At 33.1% G+C, this 18,173-nt stretch overlaps 1 protein-coding gene across 1 annotated transcript in view; it reads left to right on the top strand.

Moving 5' to 3' along the window:
* Positions 1-6,650: 6,650 nt before the first annotated feature.
* Positions 6,651-18,173, top strand: part of GNE (glucosamine (UDP-N-acetyl)-2-epimerase/N-acetylmannosamine kinase) — a 93,002-nt gene continuing 81,479 nt past the window's right edge. The window contains exon 1 of the mRNA XM_074281750.1: positions 6,651-6,762. Within this exon, the coding sequence (XP_074137851.1) occupies positions 6,712-6,762 (51 nt within the window). The 5' untranslated portion in view covers positions 6,651-6,711. The remainder of the gene's footprint in view (positions 6,763-18,173) is intronic.

The raw sequence follows: 18,173 nt of genomic DNA, 5'->3' as shown, positions 1-18,173 counted from the left end.
GGGCTCCTACTCTCTCTGTCCTGGAACCGTGACTCAGAATTGGGTATCGGGCAGTACAGTTGCCAAATGGTCCACAGTCCTTATTCCACTGCTTATACACGAGCCCTTTATCATCTCTGGGCATTGAGATGCCCAGTACCACTAATGCTGCTGCAACCATGGCAGCCACTACCTCCGAGACCCACACCTGCTGCCACTTCCATCCAGCCCCCATCCCAGTGTTCACAGATCTTGCTTTTTGTCCTTTTAAGCTATTCTGGGATAGAAAATAATGACTCATTGTGACTTTTTGTTGGTTATCCACTTTAAATTCAGCTTGACTAACTTTTTAAAGTTGTTAAGAGAGGAATGTTGAGAAACTTTGGCAGAAATGTTCACTTTATTGCACCTTTTTGGTTCTACCTCTCAGTATAGGATATTATGAAAATTATTATTTTTGTTTTTTTATTATAGCTTTTTATATACAAAACTAGATTTTTTTCAAGAGTAAAAAAAAAAAGTCACCACATGGTAAGCTTTAACAAATAGATAATTCAAGAACTTGAAATCAAGGAACACTTCTAGCACAATGGATAGGCTCCCATAAGTTTGTCATGTCATGGGTTTGACATGATTACTTCTTGAGTAGGACATTCTATTTCCCAAGTCTGGACATTTCCACTGGCCATCCCTTATTCTTGTAATATTTTTCCTTCTTCATTTTCAACTCTTAACTTCCCTACTTTCCTATAAATCTCAACTGAATTCCTATCTTCCTTGAGATGCTTTTATCACTCTAACTTAATCTTAATGCCTTTCCTCTCAGATGATTATCTTGTATATTTTTTATTTATTTTGTATTTGTCTTGTATATATTATGTTGGTACATAGTTGCTTGTAGCTCTGTGGTACAATGGATAGAGTACCAGGCTTGCAATCAAAAAGATTCATTTTCTTAAATTCAAATCCATCCTCAGATACTTATTAGCTGTGTGACCTTGGGGCAAATCATTTAATTTTATTTGACTCAGTTTCCTTATCTTTAAAATGACTTGGAGAAGGAAATGGCAAACCATTTCAATTTCTTTTTCCCAAAAAAAAATCCCAAGTGAGGTTACAAAGAGCCAACACAATTGAAACAATTAAACAACAACATAGTTTACCTGCTATTTTTACTATTAGATTATAAACTCCTTCAGAGAGGGAACTATTCTTTTTTTTTTCTTTTTCATTTCTTTGCATTCTCAGCACTTAATATATGGGTTCTTAATAAATGTTTGTTGACTTGCTAAATTGCATTCTATTTAAAGTGAATAGTTCTTTTCCCATAAGATTTGAACTCAAGTGATTTAATAACAAATGGTCTGAGAAGAAGGAATCAAATATTAAAAGTTCATAAACTTCAGTTTTGGTAGATTCCAACTAAACTCAAGCCAGGCTTTATGAATTTAGAAGCAGTTATGTGTTATTTCAATAATTTCTCTTCACACTCAGAATTCTATGACTTATGAATATATTTCATGAATGCCATCCACCCAAGCTTCTCACTAATTTAATCTCTTTTCCATTCCTGAATCTAGACGGTTTCTCTCAATAATCTCACTTAATTATTTTGCTAAATACACAAACTCATTATAACATTTTAATTATACTTATGACAACTCCTTCCCATTAGATGACTCAGTGGCTATAGAAAAAAAAAATGAAACTGGTCTATTCTTGTCTTCCTATCCTGCTACCACTGAATTATTGGCATTTAAACCTACAGGGATGCAAGCTTGGATTTTAGCTCAATTAAGATAGCCAAAAACTACTAGCTGCTGCAATTGTGAACTTTCCTTGTTGACAATCAATTTTTATTCGAGGGCAGCTTTAAGAAGTCTTTTTTGCGATTCTGACAGAGACCGAAAGCTCTCATACTTAAGGAAATTTAAGAAGTTTTCTATACTCTGAAAAGATGTGCAGACACACAAGTTAAAAAAAATTTTTTTTTTTTTCAGGGCACAAATTCTGTCCTGCATTTCCACAACATTTTCATTAACTTTATTAAAGATTTCTAGGAAGAGCGTTACAGTGAAACATAGAGCTACAAGAACTGTATACTAAGGATAGCTATTCAAAGTAACTATGTTCATTCTTTTTGGAGGTGAGTAAGCTGTAAGTGTTTGTACAGTAAGATTAAGCTTTATCTCCTCTTTTTCTCCTACCCCATTTCATCATAAAGCTGCCAGATTGTCTAGGTATTTCTGTCTTGGCCTATTGTGGTATAGAAAAATTCACAGAGAAAACAAGATTGGTCTATTGAAAGAAGCCAGAGAGTTTAGATTGAGGAAAGAACCCTAAGGAAACCAGATGGAATTTGTGAGTGCAGCTGTTGGACCCCAGTGAGATATTTTTATGCTAATAAGTTTCCCTGAGACATTGTGGGCTACGTGTCCCAGCCTCTATGAGTAGGAATAGGGAGATGGTTAATGCATCCTAGAAATTGGTGGGAAATTAATAGATGGGGAAAAGTTCAATTCCCTTTCAGGGAAAAAGCTTGGTGATAGCATCAGACTATATTCCAGAAATCAAAAGAATAGCAAGTTAAGTTCCTTCAAGATTAGAGCCAGAAATTTCTTTGCTAATGTGTGTGTGTTACACACACACACATATATAAAAGTTTGAAAACTTTAAAGCATTGTATAAATGGTAGGTATTGTTTTTGTTGTTATCATTATGTTTGTACAAATAACTTTTCTCTTTTGACATTTTGTTAGAACTCCAGGATATGATAGAGGGCTATCCTTGCTTTTCCCCAATACTTATTGGGAAAGTTTCCATTGTTTTTCCACTCAAATATATTATATTATAATATTAGAACTCGATATTAAATATAAAATTTTGATCATATTCAATAAGAATCTTTCTATGCTGATGCTTTAAAATTTTTTAAGAACATAAATTAGGTTTTAATGAAAGTGTTTTCTTTATCTATTGGTATAATCATATAATTTTGTTACTTATGTAATTATTTAAGCTAATTGCTTTATTTATATTCAACTATCTTTGTATCCCTAGTATAAATCCAATTTGGTCAAAGTGAATAGTTTTGGGGGTATGTTAATTGTATCAAAGATATGTATAGTATCTTTGCTAAGTTTCCATTAAAAATTTTTGCTTCAATATGCACTAGCAAAATTGGCCTTTATTTTTCTTTTTGTGCTTTATCCTTCCATGATTTTGGTTTATAGATCCCTCAAACATAACAGTTTTCTGTTTTGCTTTCTTGACATTGAGAATTTTTGCTATGGTTTTAATTGAAATAATTTTTTTACAAGTCCTGCTTTTTTGGAATTGTTTAAAGCACAATAAATTTCCAAATGTTCTCCTTTTCACTCTATTAGTGAACATTAGAAGCAATTAGAAATATTTAATTTTGATGCTTTTCTTGTATGAAAAAAATATGTTTTTGTTTTGTTTTGGTTTTATCTATTCTGATAGTCTTTTTTGGGAAAAGTTTATTCCATTCACACATTAGGACTATAATTGTTAAGTTTGTGCTTTCTTGCCCTTAATTCTTTTATATCGATTCATTCTTTTGCCACTCTTTTTTTTTTTAAAGTCAGCACTTTGTCCCTGCAATTAGTTTTATTTTTGTGTATTTAATTCCAGTATCTCCCATATACTTTTCTCCTCTTGTCCTCTTAACTTGATCAACCCTATGTTCATTGAATATACTTCATTATTCTTTTTGCTATAATTTATTTTCCTCTATTAACTCTTCCCTTGCTCCATCCCTTTCTATCCCACCTACACTCTGAATGTGTAAAGTTAATTTATGAATTCCTTTTTTAAAGAAAAATTAAATTACTTTATTCTCCTTCCTTGTTTCTTTCTTCTGCTAAACTAATCTAAAATCTAATCTCTCATTCATAAATGTCTTGTTTCCTCATTCTAGCTATCAATCTTATTCTATCACCCTTCTCTTCACCTCCAAGCACAGCTCAGATATCATTTCTTACTTGAGGCTTTTTCAAACCACTATCACTCTCTCCAAATATTTTTGCTCTCTCCTTGAAAAAACTTTGCATTATTTTTGGATATGTCATATATGCTCACATGTGTACAAATTGTATCTTTCCCCAGGTCCAGTAATAAATTCCCTGAGAACAGAATTCTTTTATTTTCATCTTTGTATTCCTAATGCCTAGAACAATATTTTGTACTTTATAAATATTTATTGAATTGAATCAAATATAAGGTTAGGGTTACTGGAAGACAGTGTTCTCCAGAACATTTAGAATTGTGATTATACAATCTTTCCTTTTTCCTTCTCCCCAGGCTTTTTTGTTTTTATTTTTTTTGAAGAGCCTTCTTATGAGGTAGCATTTTTTTTAATCTGAAAAAGTAGGAGTAATGAGTAGATCTAGATGATGAGTAAGCATGAAATTAAACCATATAAGAGATATTTGTAGGAACTAGATAAAAGAAGATACTTGAGTTTGGGATGGGAGGGAGGGAACATGATCTTTGTATTCAATTATTGAGGAGTTGTCATATCAAAGAAATATTACACATATTTGTTTTGCTCTACTGTAGAAGTCATTAGGCTCAATGAGTAAAACTTACAGGGATGCAAACAAGCTCAACATGAGGAAAAACTTCCTAAAAATGAAAAATATTCATTTTTCTGATCTTCCTTTTTGGTCCTAATCTTCCACAAACTATCTTCTCTTGACCCTGTATTCTGTCTTATCTTGTGTATCTTGAATTTAATTTATTATTTTTATAGCTTTTTATTTACAAGATATATGCACTGGTAATTTTTCAGCATTGACCCTTACAAAATCTGTTCCAACTTTTCCCCTCCTTCCCCCCACCCCTTTGACCACATGGCAAGTTGACCAATACATGTTAAATATGTTAGAATTTAACTTATTATTTTGTTTCTCTGTCTCTATCTCTCCCACTTTCCTTATTTATTCCCCTCTTTTAACCTTTCTCTTTTTCTTCTTATCCTTTTGTCTCTCTTCTTTATCCTCTTTATTCTAGGTAAGAGTGGAGCTCAGAGTGCATCCTACTTTTCTCCCACCCTCATCTGTACTTAATGAGTAAAATTCATTTGTGGAATCCTTTCTTAGCTTATTTACTTTCTTGTTGCCTACAAATTTCCTGGTTTGCACATTTCTGGGAGATATTCCTGTGGTTCATATACTTAGTCACCTGAATCAGCTCCTACTCTAACCCTCCAAAGCAACTAGATTATTATAGACCATAGAATGCTAGAGCAATAGGGAATCTTAAATTGATTGGATAGCTAGGTGGGGCAGTGGATAGTGTTATGGACCTGGAGTCAGAGAAATTCATGTTCTTGAGTTCAAAACTGATGTCAGACACTATGTGATCCTGAACAAGTCATTTAACCCTGCTCGCCTCAGTTCCTCATGTGTAACATGAGTTGGAAAAGAAAATGGCAAACCACTCCTTTATCTCTGCCAAGAATATCCTAAATGGGGTCAAAAAGAATTTGACATAACTGAGCAACAGCAATAAATTACTAAACCCTATAGCCATTTTTACAATCTGTACTCTTGACTGTATATTTTCAATTAAATGAGCTTATAATTACAATAATCTCAGTTTATATCAGAATTTAACTTCTAAAATACATTTAAACAAAACACTACAGTATTGTGAAGGAGAAAATAGACAATTCTTTCTGCACAGAAATAAAATCCTTTTAGCTATGGTTTTCCTTGAGAGGAGGCTAAGGTATGTATGATAGATAAGGCCAGTTCAGGCTAGTGAAGTGCTCAAGTCTACACAAAGAGAAATAATTTACATTGCTTAATCTTCATTCACTCTTTCTTATCCTCTGTTCTGGATTACTGGTATCTGTGATTCTCTGAGAATAGAAGCTTGATTACAAGCAGGATTTCAGAGGAGGTGGCTGTAGTCAGGACTCATCTAACATAAGTTCAAATTCAGCCCCAGACACTCAAAGCTGTTTGAGCCTGCCTCAATTTCTTCATCTGTAAAATGAGCTGGAGAAAGAAATGGCTCCAGTTTCTTTGTCAAGAAAACCCCAAATAAAATTACAAAAAGTCAGATACATTGAAATAGATCTATTATAATTAATTTTTATAGATGGTATCATTCTGATAGATTGGACTGTATCTTACTTAAACTTCATATCTCTCTTACCACCTTTCATAGTCTCTGCATACAATCTATCAATTAGCAAGCTATGTGTACTTTATTATAAACTATATTATAATCTATAACATAATGTCTGATAGATTCTATAAATAAATGGTTGTTTTATAAATAAAATGAATGGAAATGAAATAGACATTTTATAGTGTCTCTGTTGTGCTTGTAGTAATTATTCTGCACATGGGTCTCCCTGGGAAAGACATTTGAGGATGATTATGGATTGTTACATGTGACTCAGGAAAAGAGTCATATTTTCTTAGTGGAAGAATAATGCCATCTTAAAAATGAAGTACACACAGAGAAATCACAATCAGGCAGTATCCTCCCATCTTAAAGCTACTATCCAGGAACTCAGCAACAGATCAAATCCAGATTTTTTTTCCCCTTTCTTTTCAAAGTGGGTGGAGCCTAAGAATTAAAATGACATTCAGGTGCCTATCAATGACTGTTCTTCTGTGACAGCTGAAACCAGAGAACAACTGCTCTGCTGATTAATTCAAAGCTCTCCGTAGAGCACAAAGACCAGTCTGCGGGATGGAAACTCAAGTACATCGTTACAAGGAGCAGAGCTTTCGGGGACCTCATGTAAGTGAGCCTGTGATTCTCTAGAACCTTTGTTTCTGAAACTGAAGCAGAAAAAAAAAAAAAAAGGTGACACTATAAAAGAGGAAGAGGCAAGCTTTTGTTTTAAGTCTGCCATCTTCTCCAAGAGTTGTTTTTGTTTTGGGTTTGTTTTTTAATTGCTAAAATGGGAGAAAGGCTACGTGAGCTTTCTACATACTGTTCTTTACTAAACTACTGTGCTGAAACTAATGGTCACTTAGCATCCTTAGATTGAGACCTTAGAATGAACTCTTTCCTGTTTCCTTACATTCTGGTAGAAAAGAATTAGGGTACAGTATGTAAAGTAGCTTAATTTTTGTTTACCCTCTTTCTTTAATACAATTGAAGCTAAAGGAATAGTGTTTGTTTCCAGATGGTGGAATGTTTTTCAGAGCTTCTTTTTATTTTTTTCTTGGTTTCCCCTTCTGCTTTGTTTTTGATTTTTAATCTTATCAAACTTGTTTTTTAAATTCCTGAAGTGCAGTCTCTTTTAATACCACTGCAATCAGAATCCTGCTTGATCAAATCAGAGAAAACTTGGTTTAGTGTTAAGTGACAGAAGCTAGAGACTAGAGCAGTTGTGTTGGTAAATGTATTATTATCTAGTAAACTGTGTCCTTTTTGGATGTTAATGAACCACATACTTATGATACATTTTAGAAAATGACTAACATGAATTTCTGTGGAAAGAATTTTATGTGTTATGGACAGTTAAATGATGCTCAATCTTACCAAATCATTCATTGTTGTTATTCTAACATTTGTATACTTTTAGTAACTTCAGGTCATGGAAATTCAGATATCTCTATATTTGCATAATTACCTTTAATGCTATTTTTTTTAATGTCATAGCAACACTAGCACTTAAAATTTCCAGCTGGTGGAAGCATTTCTGAGACAGCTGGAATTCTTAACATTATCTCTTCCCTGCCTTTCAAAACTTTTCTTAGCTATACTTCATGCTAATTATTAAACTTTTATGTTTTCACTTTTTCTCAGAATAAACTTTCCTCTTATAAGCTAAGCCTTTCTGACCTCTGTGTCTTTGATTACATTTGGGCTTTTTTTTTTTTTTTTTTTTTTTTTTGCATGTAACAATTAAAGAGTTTTCAACATTCATTTTTTTCCTTCTGAGGCTGGGGTTAAGTGACTTGCCCAGGGTCACACAGCTAGGAAGTGTTAAGTGTTTGAGGTCAAATTTGAACTCAGGTCCTCTTGATTTCAGGGCTGGTTCTCTATCTACCTAGCTGTAGTTCTCTATCTACCTAGCTGTCCCCAACATTCATTTTTGAGTTCCATTTTTTTTCTTCCTACCACCCCCTTCTCAGCAAGCAATTTGATGTAAGCTATACATGTACAATCAAATTAACCATGTTTCCATATTAGTCATGTTGTGAAAGAAGAATTGGAACAAAAGGGAAAAATCTCAAGAAAGGAAAAAAACAAACAAACAAAAAACAAAAATGGTATGCTTCCATCTGCATTCAGATCCCCTAGGTCTATCTCTGGATATGAAGAGCATTTTCTTCTTTGATTACATTTGTTCCCTCTTCTTAGAATTCCTTTTTCACTTTTCACCTATCTTAAATCCTGCTAAAATTTTAAAGCCTGCTCAAGCTTCATTTTCTTCATAGTGTTCCTTAAGTATTTCATACTACATTGTTATTATTATTTTTTGAACTCCAAAAAGATTTAAAATCAGCACCAAATTATTCAAGGTTAAGTTAAATTCCATCTTGTTATATGTATGTTGGATGTGTTTTTCTTATCACTTCAACTAATCTAACCAGTTAATCAATTAAACTAATCAAACCATTAATCAACAAGCATTTATTAACACCTTTCTATATGCCAGACACTGTGTTAGTATCTGAAGATACAAAGCCAAAAAATCTAAGGATCACTACTTTCAAAAAGTTTACATGTCATGGGCTTCTTGAAAACCAGATGATCTGTAAAATGAAGATAATAAAAGTACCTCTTTCCAAAGGTTGTTATGAAGATAAAATGAGATAATATTTGTAAAGCATTTAGCAAATCTTAAAGTACTACATAAATGCTAGGTAGTTTTATTCCTTTATTAACAGAATTGGTTATGGCAGACACGACTGATTGTTATAATTGTTATAATGATTTTTAGCTTTAAAAGGATGACTTAACACAATCATAACTATTATAGACAACTTCCATATATGGAGTTCTGTTATAGATTAAGTATCTCTCCTTCCAACTCTTGAGTCTGTTTTATGAGAATTTCTTCAGAATACCCTATACAGAAAGCTAGAGTAAGAAAAACAGGAGGAAATGGGAGCAGGCAACCAAATACATTTTTTGGTTCATTGAAAATGCTGTTCTTTATTTCTGTTTTTCAGTGACACCTTTAAGTGGAATCAAATGTTATCATATAAGCAAATTTACTTAGGGTTAGTGATTAGATAAAACCCCAAGGAAAACTCATTGTACTTTAAAAAAAAAAAGTGATCAATTGACTGCTACTGCTTTTCTCTCAGGGAATCAAATATATATATCATTATTTTAGATAAATAAAAATTCAGAGGCCTAATTAAGACTAATTGGATGATTAGTTAAGTACATGAAAAGTTTCAGTCATATAGTATGAAACAATATACTGTTAACATATTGTAACTCAATCAAGGCTTTGTAAAGTAGAATCTTTGGTGGACTTGTCTTAATAAAACAAATAAAGTTGATTTTGTAATTAGAAATATAATCCAAAGCAATCCCAATACACTTTGGTTAAAAAATACCATCCACATCCAGAAAAAGAACTATGGAGATTGAATGTAAATCAACACATGCTATGTTCACATCTTTTTCCTGTTTTTTTTTCCTCTCCCATAGTTTTTCTCTTTTGTTCTGAGTTTTCTTTCCCAACATGATTCATAAAGAAATGGTATTTTTAAAAAAGTTAATATACATGTATAACCAGAAAAAAATAAAACAATATGAAAAGAAATATAGTTAAAGACTATTTTAAAATTAAAAACCTTTACATTTAGGTAAATGGTCTACCTGAAATTTTGTTTAAAATACTGTGTTTTTTAAACCAAGTAATAGAGGGTGATACCATATTTAGATGAATGCCATCTAGTGGCAATAAAGTACAATTGCAGGCTGACAATTTTTTCTAACCAAAGATTAGAAAGGTTACTTATAAGAATGATTCTTCATTACTTGTTTTCTTTTTTCCTCCAAATACTAGTTTTATTTATCTTTTTTGTGCTGCATTATCCTCACACTTACTAATATTTTATTTTTCCAATTACATGTAAAGACAGTTTTCAATATTCACTTATAAGATTTTGATTTCCAAAATTTTTTTCCTCTCTTCCTCCTCAAGATGGCAAACAATCTGATATAGGTTATACATGTTTCTACATTATTGGTGTTGTGAAAAAATAATGAGAATAAAAGGGGGAAATCACAAGAAAGAAAAAAACAAAAAAAGTGAAAATTGTATACTTCAATTTGCATTAGACTCCTTAGTTCTTTCTCTAGATAGTCTTATTAGATTCCCTAATGTCTTCTCTAAATCTTTTCTCATGGTTATTGCTATTTTTCTGATAATTTTATTAAAATTTGGATGACTTGATGTACTTTGGAAATTCTGTAATTTCCAAAGTTTTATAACCCTTTTATTATAGTTTATAACAGTTTTATAAGTTTTATTATAGTTTATAACAGTTTTATAAGTCTTCTCAAACCTTATAAAGTTGTCCTTTATGAGGATAAAACGTCATAGAATTTAAAACATATCCTAATATATGCATGTTATTTTAACAATAAGAATTTATTGTTGACCCATTGGACCTAGAACATTGTACCTTTTTTTCTATCATTGAGATATAGTCTTTATTAAAATAAGTTCTAGGGGTGCCTGACCTCCAATGAGAAGAGTTTCAGCCAGGGTTAGAATTTGAATAGAATTCAATGGGTTTTTAGATAAAGAGGAAACTGTTTGTGCTTGGGGTGGGGTCCCTTCCCTGACGCAGAGTCCAAGGAGGTTTTAAGAGTTTGGGGTTTCCTTATCAGTTGGAAATATCTTAAGATATTTCACCTCTTTCTTCATTCTGTTTTGGCAATATCTGTGGAAATCTAACTTCCCATATACAATATCACAGATAGATATTTTTGTGATGATAAAGTAATCAGTCTTTTTTTTTTTTTTTCTCATTAGCTTTTCCTACTCAAGTGTCAATAAGGGGATTGCATTGTAATGCTCAAAGCACCTTTCAGCATTGTCTCACATAGGACCAGCCAGAAGTAACCAGGGACTTCATCATCACCAAAGTGCCTAGAAATCATACTAATGAGGCTCTAGAGGCAGTCAGAGAGTTGTGGGAATCTCCTTCTGGTGGACGCAATTCCTTTGTGAAGGAATTCACAAACCTGAAGAGTTTTAAGTGGCAAAAATGGAAGTCTATTGTTGGATGAGAAGTCATCTTTGCTAGGAAAACTGACTTCCTAGTGGCAAAGTGCTATTAGGGAAATGGAAGCTGGCACTGAGAAGACAATGTCTTCACAGAGGGCAGGAGTCCTTGCAGCTTTACCAAAGAGGCAGAGCATGCTACTTTGGACATTCTTTGAGGAAGTGAGTTTAAAATTGCCCTTTAATAGGGAATCTTGAGGCTCAGGTTTCATGTTTTTTGCCTTAGAAAATCCCAGCCATGAGGTTATGATCTCTCTCATGGACTCTCTAGAGTCTTGAAGATTCCCAATCTCTTGTTTTGCAGATCAAAAGGGGGCACAATTTCAGAGTTATTAATTTTACAGATTAAAGGGAACACAGTTTCACACCCCATCAATACCTTTAATAATATGGCAAAATGCTTGTTTTATCAAAAGGAAAATATATCAGCAAAATATTTTATATTAATTAATGCCAGTTCAACTAAAAACTTGGGAAGAACTTTAAAAATGGGGTTTGTAAACTAAAGTCCATGGACCCTCAAGGAGTCAGTAGATTAACCTGAATGAAGAAAAAAAAAAGTCTTTCTTATTTTCACTAACTTCTCTTTCAGTGCAAAAAGAGGGGTAGATATGTCCATTGTTTGGATTTTCTACAAGCTAATGAAACTTATTATAATGTTATTGATGTAGACTCTGAAATCAGTTTATTTTCTTCCCCTCTCAGGAAATACAGTGATGTACAAACAGTAGAAAATAGCATTTGAAAGTCAATCTGCATGCCTCCCACTGAAGAAAAAAATAACTTAAAAATTAGGAGCTCTCTTCCCCCAGAAAAAGTGAGAACTATATTTATGTCCAAAAATGACAATTTCCTTGTAGATAATGCTGAAAACAGACCTAATATGCCAGAGATATTAGAAACCAAATTAGGAATCTTCTCAGAACACAATCCATTCCACCTCAAAGAATGATTATGAGAAGCTTGGATTAGCTGGTGCACTATAGCAGGACTTCTTAAATTTTTTTTCTACTGTGACTCCTTTTCACTTGAGAAATTTTTATACAACCCTAGGTATAAAGATATATAAAATAAGTATACAAATCAAACATTTACTGTTAATAAATCATATAAATGTCTTTATGATTTTAACATAATTCATTGTTGTGCATATAATTTTACCATTTATTAAAGATGAAAACAAATTTGCATACTGATGAAATGGATATGTTTATTTTTACATAAAAAGTTCATTCTTGGCAGAATATTTGATGCCTTTTACTGTTGCCAAATTTTTTGCAACTCCCACATTCAGTGACATGAGACGACATTGGCTCATTATCCACAGTTTAAGAAGATATGCACTATAGTACTGACATCAGAATCAGAAAAGGGAAATAAATTGATGGAAAATCTAAAAGAAATAATTCTTGGATTTGACCAGGGTTTAAAGATCATAATCTTTAACATAACATTGGTTATGTATGTGATATAATAGGGATTCTTTTAATTTATAGATTACTCTATATGACTACTGAAACCCATGCCAACTTTCAAAATCTGTAATCCTATGATTCAAAACCATCACTAATATGTAATGTATATATATGTATGCATATGTATATATACACACATATATATATGCACACAGAGAAATAAATGAATAAATAAGTAAATATATATACATGATAAATTGGAGTTACTCAATGGAGGAAAGGCATTAGAATTAAGGGAGGTTGGGAAGGTTTCCCATGAAAGCTGGAAGCCAGGAGGTAGAGATGAGAAGGGAGAAAATTCCAGATATGGGAAAGTCAGTAAACATAACCATGGAATGTCTTGTATGAAGAATAGCAAGGAGGATCACAGAATAGAGGGAAGTAAGTTATAAAAAGATTGGAAAAATGGGAATGGGATGTCCAATTATGAAGGATTTCAGATGTCAGAGGATTTATATTTGATTCTAGAGAAACCAGTGGACTTTGAGTGTGTGTGTGTGTGTGTGTGTGTGTATGCCTATACTTTGTTAATGTTGCTCAACCTTGTATGTCCCATATTTTCATAAGAGGGCCATGAAAATAAGGCTGCAGATACAGCTTTGAAGGCAGGTTCTTACTGAAGATGAGAGGTGGAATAATGGACAAAACCAGTGAACAAGTAAAAGACCTAAGAATTAGAGACCAGGATGGCCTGATATAAGAACCTCATCTATAAGAAATAGGGAAACAAATCTATCTTTTGCTGCAATCACGGCCTGAAAGAATTTATTAGTGGTGCTTGAATTAGAGAAATCCAGAACTTGTGTGGGAAAGACTGATTTCTAAGAACCAAGCAATGGGAAAAAGCCTAGAAACAAGCTTAGTCTGATCCTCAAGAGCAATGAAAATAACCTTGTCATTGGAATCGATTCCTATTGAACTTAAAGGATTCTGTACAAAGATAATAGCAAAGATTCTTGAATATGTGAATTGTACTGCTTTCCTTGACAGTGGCTCTCAAGTAACCAATGCCTAAGAAACATGTGAAGAAAGAACTTTAGAGTCTAACAAAAAGTCTTGGACTTGGGAATAATGAATGACAAGACTATTCCCCTCTATGGGATAAATCAGGTGAGCTTAAAGTTTCCCAAGGAAATTGATGATGTCAGCAGGAAAGGGAACACTTGGACTCTGGGTCATCCAGCTCTTTAGGCAGACATCCTACAAGAGAATAAATGTAGTGACAGAATATTTTGAGTACACTGGCTTTTTTCATATTCAAAAATGAATCAATCCTAAGGTAATTGGCTTTGGTGACTCCACTGTACCAGAAGATGCTCAGAAAGACAATGGTGTGCTCACATTGAATGTGTGAGATGTCAGATATATCTTAGCTCACAGAATTCAAATCATCAACTCTTAGACATTCAGGAAATGCTCCAGGAGGATTCCTTTATCTGTGATCTCAGAAACCCATCTTAAAGAATTCCTGGTCAGTTATCTACATGAGTCCAGCAGTCTGAATGTATCACCTGTAGTCATAGTATAGAAGAAGAATGAAAAGTTATGAATGTATGTAAATAATCAGACTTTGGACAATTAAAAAAAAACAAACATAAAGTGGTCCAGTATCCAATGCTAAGGCAAGGCTTTCTGATAGATAACCAGTGGTTCTTGTCCTCGATTCCTATTAGATTCCTATAGCCAAAGAAGACAAAGGCTGTTTTCATTTGCTCAGCTGGATTTTTACTAATTGGAGTGTATATCCCAAGGCATTCCAGGCTTTTTCTGACAGAGCTGCTGAAAGAAAAAAGTAGTTAAAGACTTGAATTATTTGGAAGGATGTGGAAATACTTGAATATCTCATTGTATTTGGAAAGACTCGAGGACAACATGAGAATATTAAAAAAAATTTTTTAAACTGAAGAAAGCTGGTCTTAAGTAAATTTTACAGCCTCTATTAAGTGAGTGGGTCACAATATATCTTAATACATAAGCACAAATCCAGGTAAAATTGAAGTGTGCATGAGTTTTCCACGTCTACAGAATCTTCAAGATCTAATGACTTTTCTTATATTTGGCAGTTATTAGAAATTTAGAAATTTAAGAACTATGTTGCTGAATAACTGAATAACTGAATAACCTCACTCATACATATAGGAGCTGAGACTCAAGAGTAGAAGGAAGGGTAAGAACTGTACTGTTCTAAAACCCATACAGCCATTTAGAGATTCGACAGACAAACATGAACAAGATTCAAAAAAATGTACTAAACTGCCTCACACATGTACTGATTCAAATCCAAGCAAGACTTTGCTCTGCATACAAATACTGATCTAAAGAGCTTGAGAGCTGTATTGGATTAAGAAAGGGGTGGGTGTTAGAAAATAATCGAATTCCCTAGTTTTGAAGGCAAGGAACCTTAGTATTACCCTGGGAACTTTAGCATTATCTTATCAATAAACCTCCTCATATACTCATCCCACAAACCCATCTACTATTATGTAACCATGGAAGCATCATCTTCCTTAGATCAAAGATAGTTCTTGTTAGAGGAAGTAGAAGTGACATAAGAATATTTCCTTCTCTTCATTATCTTTTATCCCTTTCCCATCCACCTGAACATCATTCTTAACCCTTCTTTAATATTCCTCCTCATCCAATGTAGTTAAGTTATTTTATTTCTCTAAAGAGAATTTGAACAGGGCCAATTTAGGAGCCTTTCTATTTTCTCTGGATAGGTACTTGGACCTTTTTGAAGAATTATATTCTCTAAGAAGAATGAAAGCATTCAGTGTTACCCTCAGCTCATTTTGCTGGATAAAGCCTAGAGTTAGGGAGACCTGAGTTCAAATCCCACCCCAGTCACTAGCTGTCCGCAGCAAGACAACTAACCTTTATTTGCCTCAGTTTCCTCATTTGTAAAATGGGCATAATAATGACATCTATCTCCCAGGATTGTTGTGAGGATCAAATGAGAGAATAATTGTAAAGTGCTAAACACTGTCTCTGACACACAGGAAATGCTATATTGCTATATAAATGTTAGCTGCTGTTTATTATTATTTTAATCTTCAGCACATTATTCTTACTGAAACATGTCATTCTTCAGTGTTTGTTCTCTTTTCCCTGTCCTTATTTCCATCTTCTATCTAATTATTTTTAAGATATGTTTATTAAGAATTCATTATATATAACTAAAATCATCAATGAGCATCATCTCTAGAAACCTTCCCAGTAAGATTGGGGTGAAACAACAATGCCCATTATCACCTCTGTTACTCAGTATTGTACTAGAAATGTTAGTTATAGCCATAAGAGAAGAAAAAAATAAATTGAAAGAATTAGATTAGATAATGAGGAAACAAAACTATAGATATTAATTGATATTGATATGATGGTATACTTAAAGAACCATAAAGAATCAATTGAAAAACTACTTGAAATAATTAACAACTTTGGCAAGATTGCAAGATATAAAATAAATCTGTGTAAAGCATCAGCATCTCTATATATGTTCAACAAAGCCCATAAGCAAGAGATAGAAAAAGTAATTCCATTTAAAATAACAATATAAAATACTTGGGATTCTCTCTGCCAAGACAAACCCAGGAACTGTCTGAACATAATTACAAAACACTTTTCACATAAAGTCAGATCTAAACAATGTCAAAATATTAATTTCTCATTGGCTAGATCTCAAATAATAAATGATCAAGAATATGAACAATCAGTTTTCAGATGAAGAAACTTGAGCTAACTATAGTTATATGATGTGATTTAAAAGACTTTTGGTTAGAGAAATGCAAATTAAAACAACTCTTGAGTTACCACTTCACACCTATCAAATTGGTTACCATGCCAAAAAAAGGGAAATGATAAATGTTGGAGAGGATGTGGGGAAGTTGGGATATTAGTGTAATGTTCTTTTGGTGGAGTTATAAACTGATCCAACCATTCTGGAGAACAATTGAAACTATGCCCATAGAACTATAATACTGTTCATATAACACTGCTTTGATGCAGTAATACCACACTACTAAGTCTTTATCTCAAAGAAGTCATAAAAAAGAGGAAAGAACCTACATGGGCAAAAATATTTATAGCAGTTCTCTTTGCAGTGACAAAGAATTAGAAATTGAGGGGATGCCCATTGATTGGGAAATAGCTGAAAAGTTGTGGTATATGAGTATAATGAAACACTATTGTGCTAATTAGCCTTAAGTGCTCTGCTATCTGATTCAAGCCCTCCAGGAAGCTAGCCTGGACATTATATTTGGCGCCCAACATGGGGCATCATATGTTGGAATACATGGGAGTCACCTGACAGTGGCTGCTAGAGATCCAACTCAGAATGGATCCCCTCTTGTGAAAGGATGATACAAGGAAACTGAGAGGCAGTTGCTGATCCCTGATCTCTCTGACTGAGAGGCCATTGCATTGTCTGACCTCTCTCGACCTCTCTCCTCCTCCCTCTACCTCCAATTTATCTCATTCCCAGTCTACCACACCTGTGTCAGCAAAAGCTACCCTGCAAAGCCTTCAGATGCTATGATCCACAGCTGTGGAGGCTATCCGGGAACTGATCTGTTCCTTAACACAAAACAATTACAGAGGACTCATTATGGAAAATGCTATACTCAGATAAAGAACAATAGAATCTAAATGCAAGTTGAAGCATACTTGTGGGTTTTTTAATATGGAAATATGTGTTGCATTATTGCAAATATATAATCTATATGAAGAAGATGGGAAAGGAGGGAGAGGAGAGAGAAAAATCTGGAACTCAAAATCTTGTGAAAATGAGTACTAAAAATTATCTTTACATATAATTGGAAAAATATTCACAATGATAGAGAGATAATGGGGGGAAGGGAGAAATAATTCCTTATGTATCCACACAAATTTTCCTCACTGAAATTTTATACCCAAGAATATCCCTTTTTAGGGCCAACTTCCCCTATAGAATTTTAGGCCATGAAATCCTACCTCTCCTTTTTTTCTGAACTCTTTGAATTCTGTCTGAAAATATAGTGAAATCCAACCAAATTTCCAAGAGACCATTAGTGACAGAAATGATATAAAGGATTTAAAAACTGAAAGGCACAAATAATAAAACACAACAGGAAAATAGATTAATTTTAAGGTAACCATGAAAAATTTATGTAATTTTTAATAGATCCAGAGTTCTAAAATTCAGTTGTTTTCCTTTTAGGCTAGTATATTAATGTGCCTAGCAAACCAAATCATCACAGATAATGCAAAGATAAGCTTCATTAGCCCTGGCTTGGCTTCATAAATTATTAATTTGTGGAGTTTTTTGTTTAATGAGAGGAAGTGCCTATTGCCATTCTTGGATGATAGAATGATAATAAAAGAGTTAAAAAGTATATCTACTTCTTTTTTTAATAATACTTTTTTTAAAAATTAATTTATTTATTTTTAATTAATTTTATAATTATAACATTTTTTGACAGTACATATGCATG

This window comes from Sminthopsis crassicaudata, chromosome 1 (genome assembly GCF_048593235.1).
Source record: "Sminthopsis crassicaudata isolate SCR6 chromosome 1, ASM4859323v1, whole genome shotgun sequence".
NCBI classification, from domain to species: Eukaryota; Metazoa; Chordata; class Mammalia; order Dasyuromorphia; family Dasyuridae; genus Sminthopsis; species Sminthopsis crassicaudata.
Note: the sequence above shows the minus strand (reverse complement) of the source record. Positions and strands in the feature narration are given on the sequence as shown.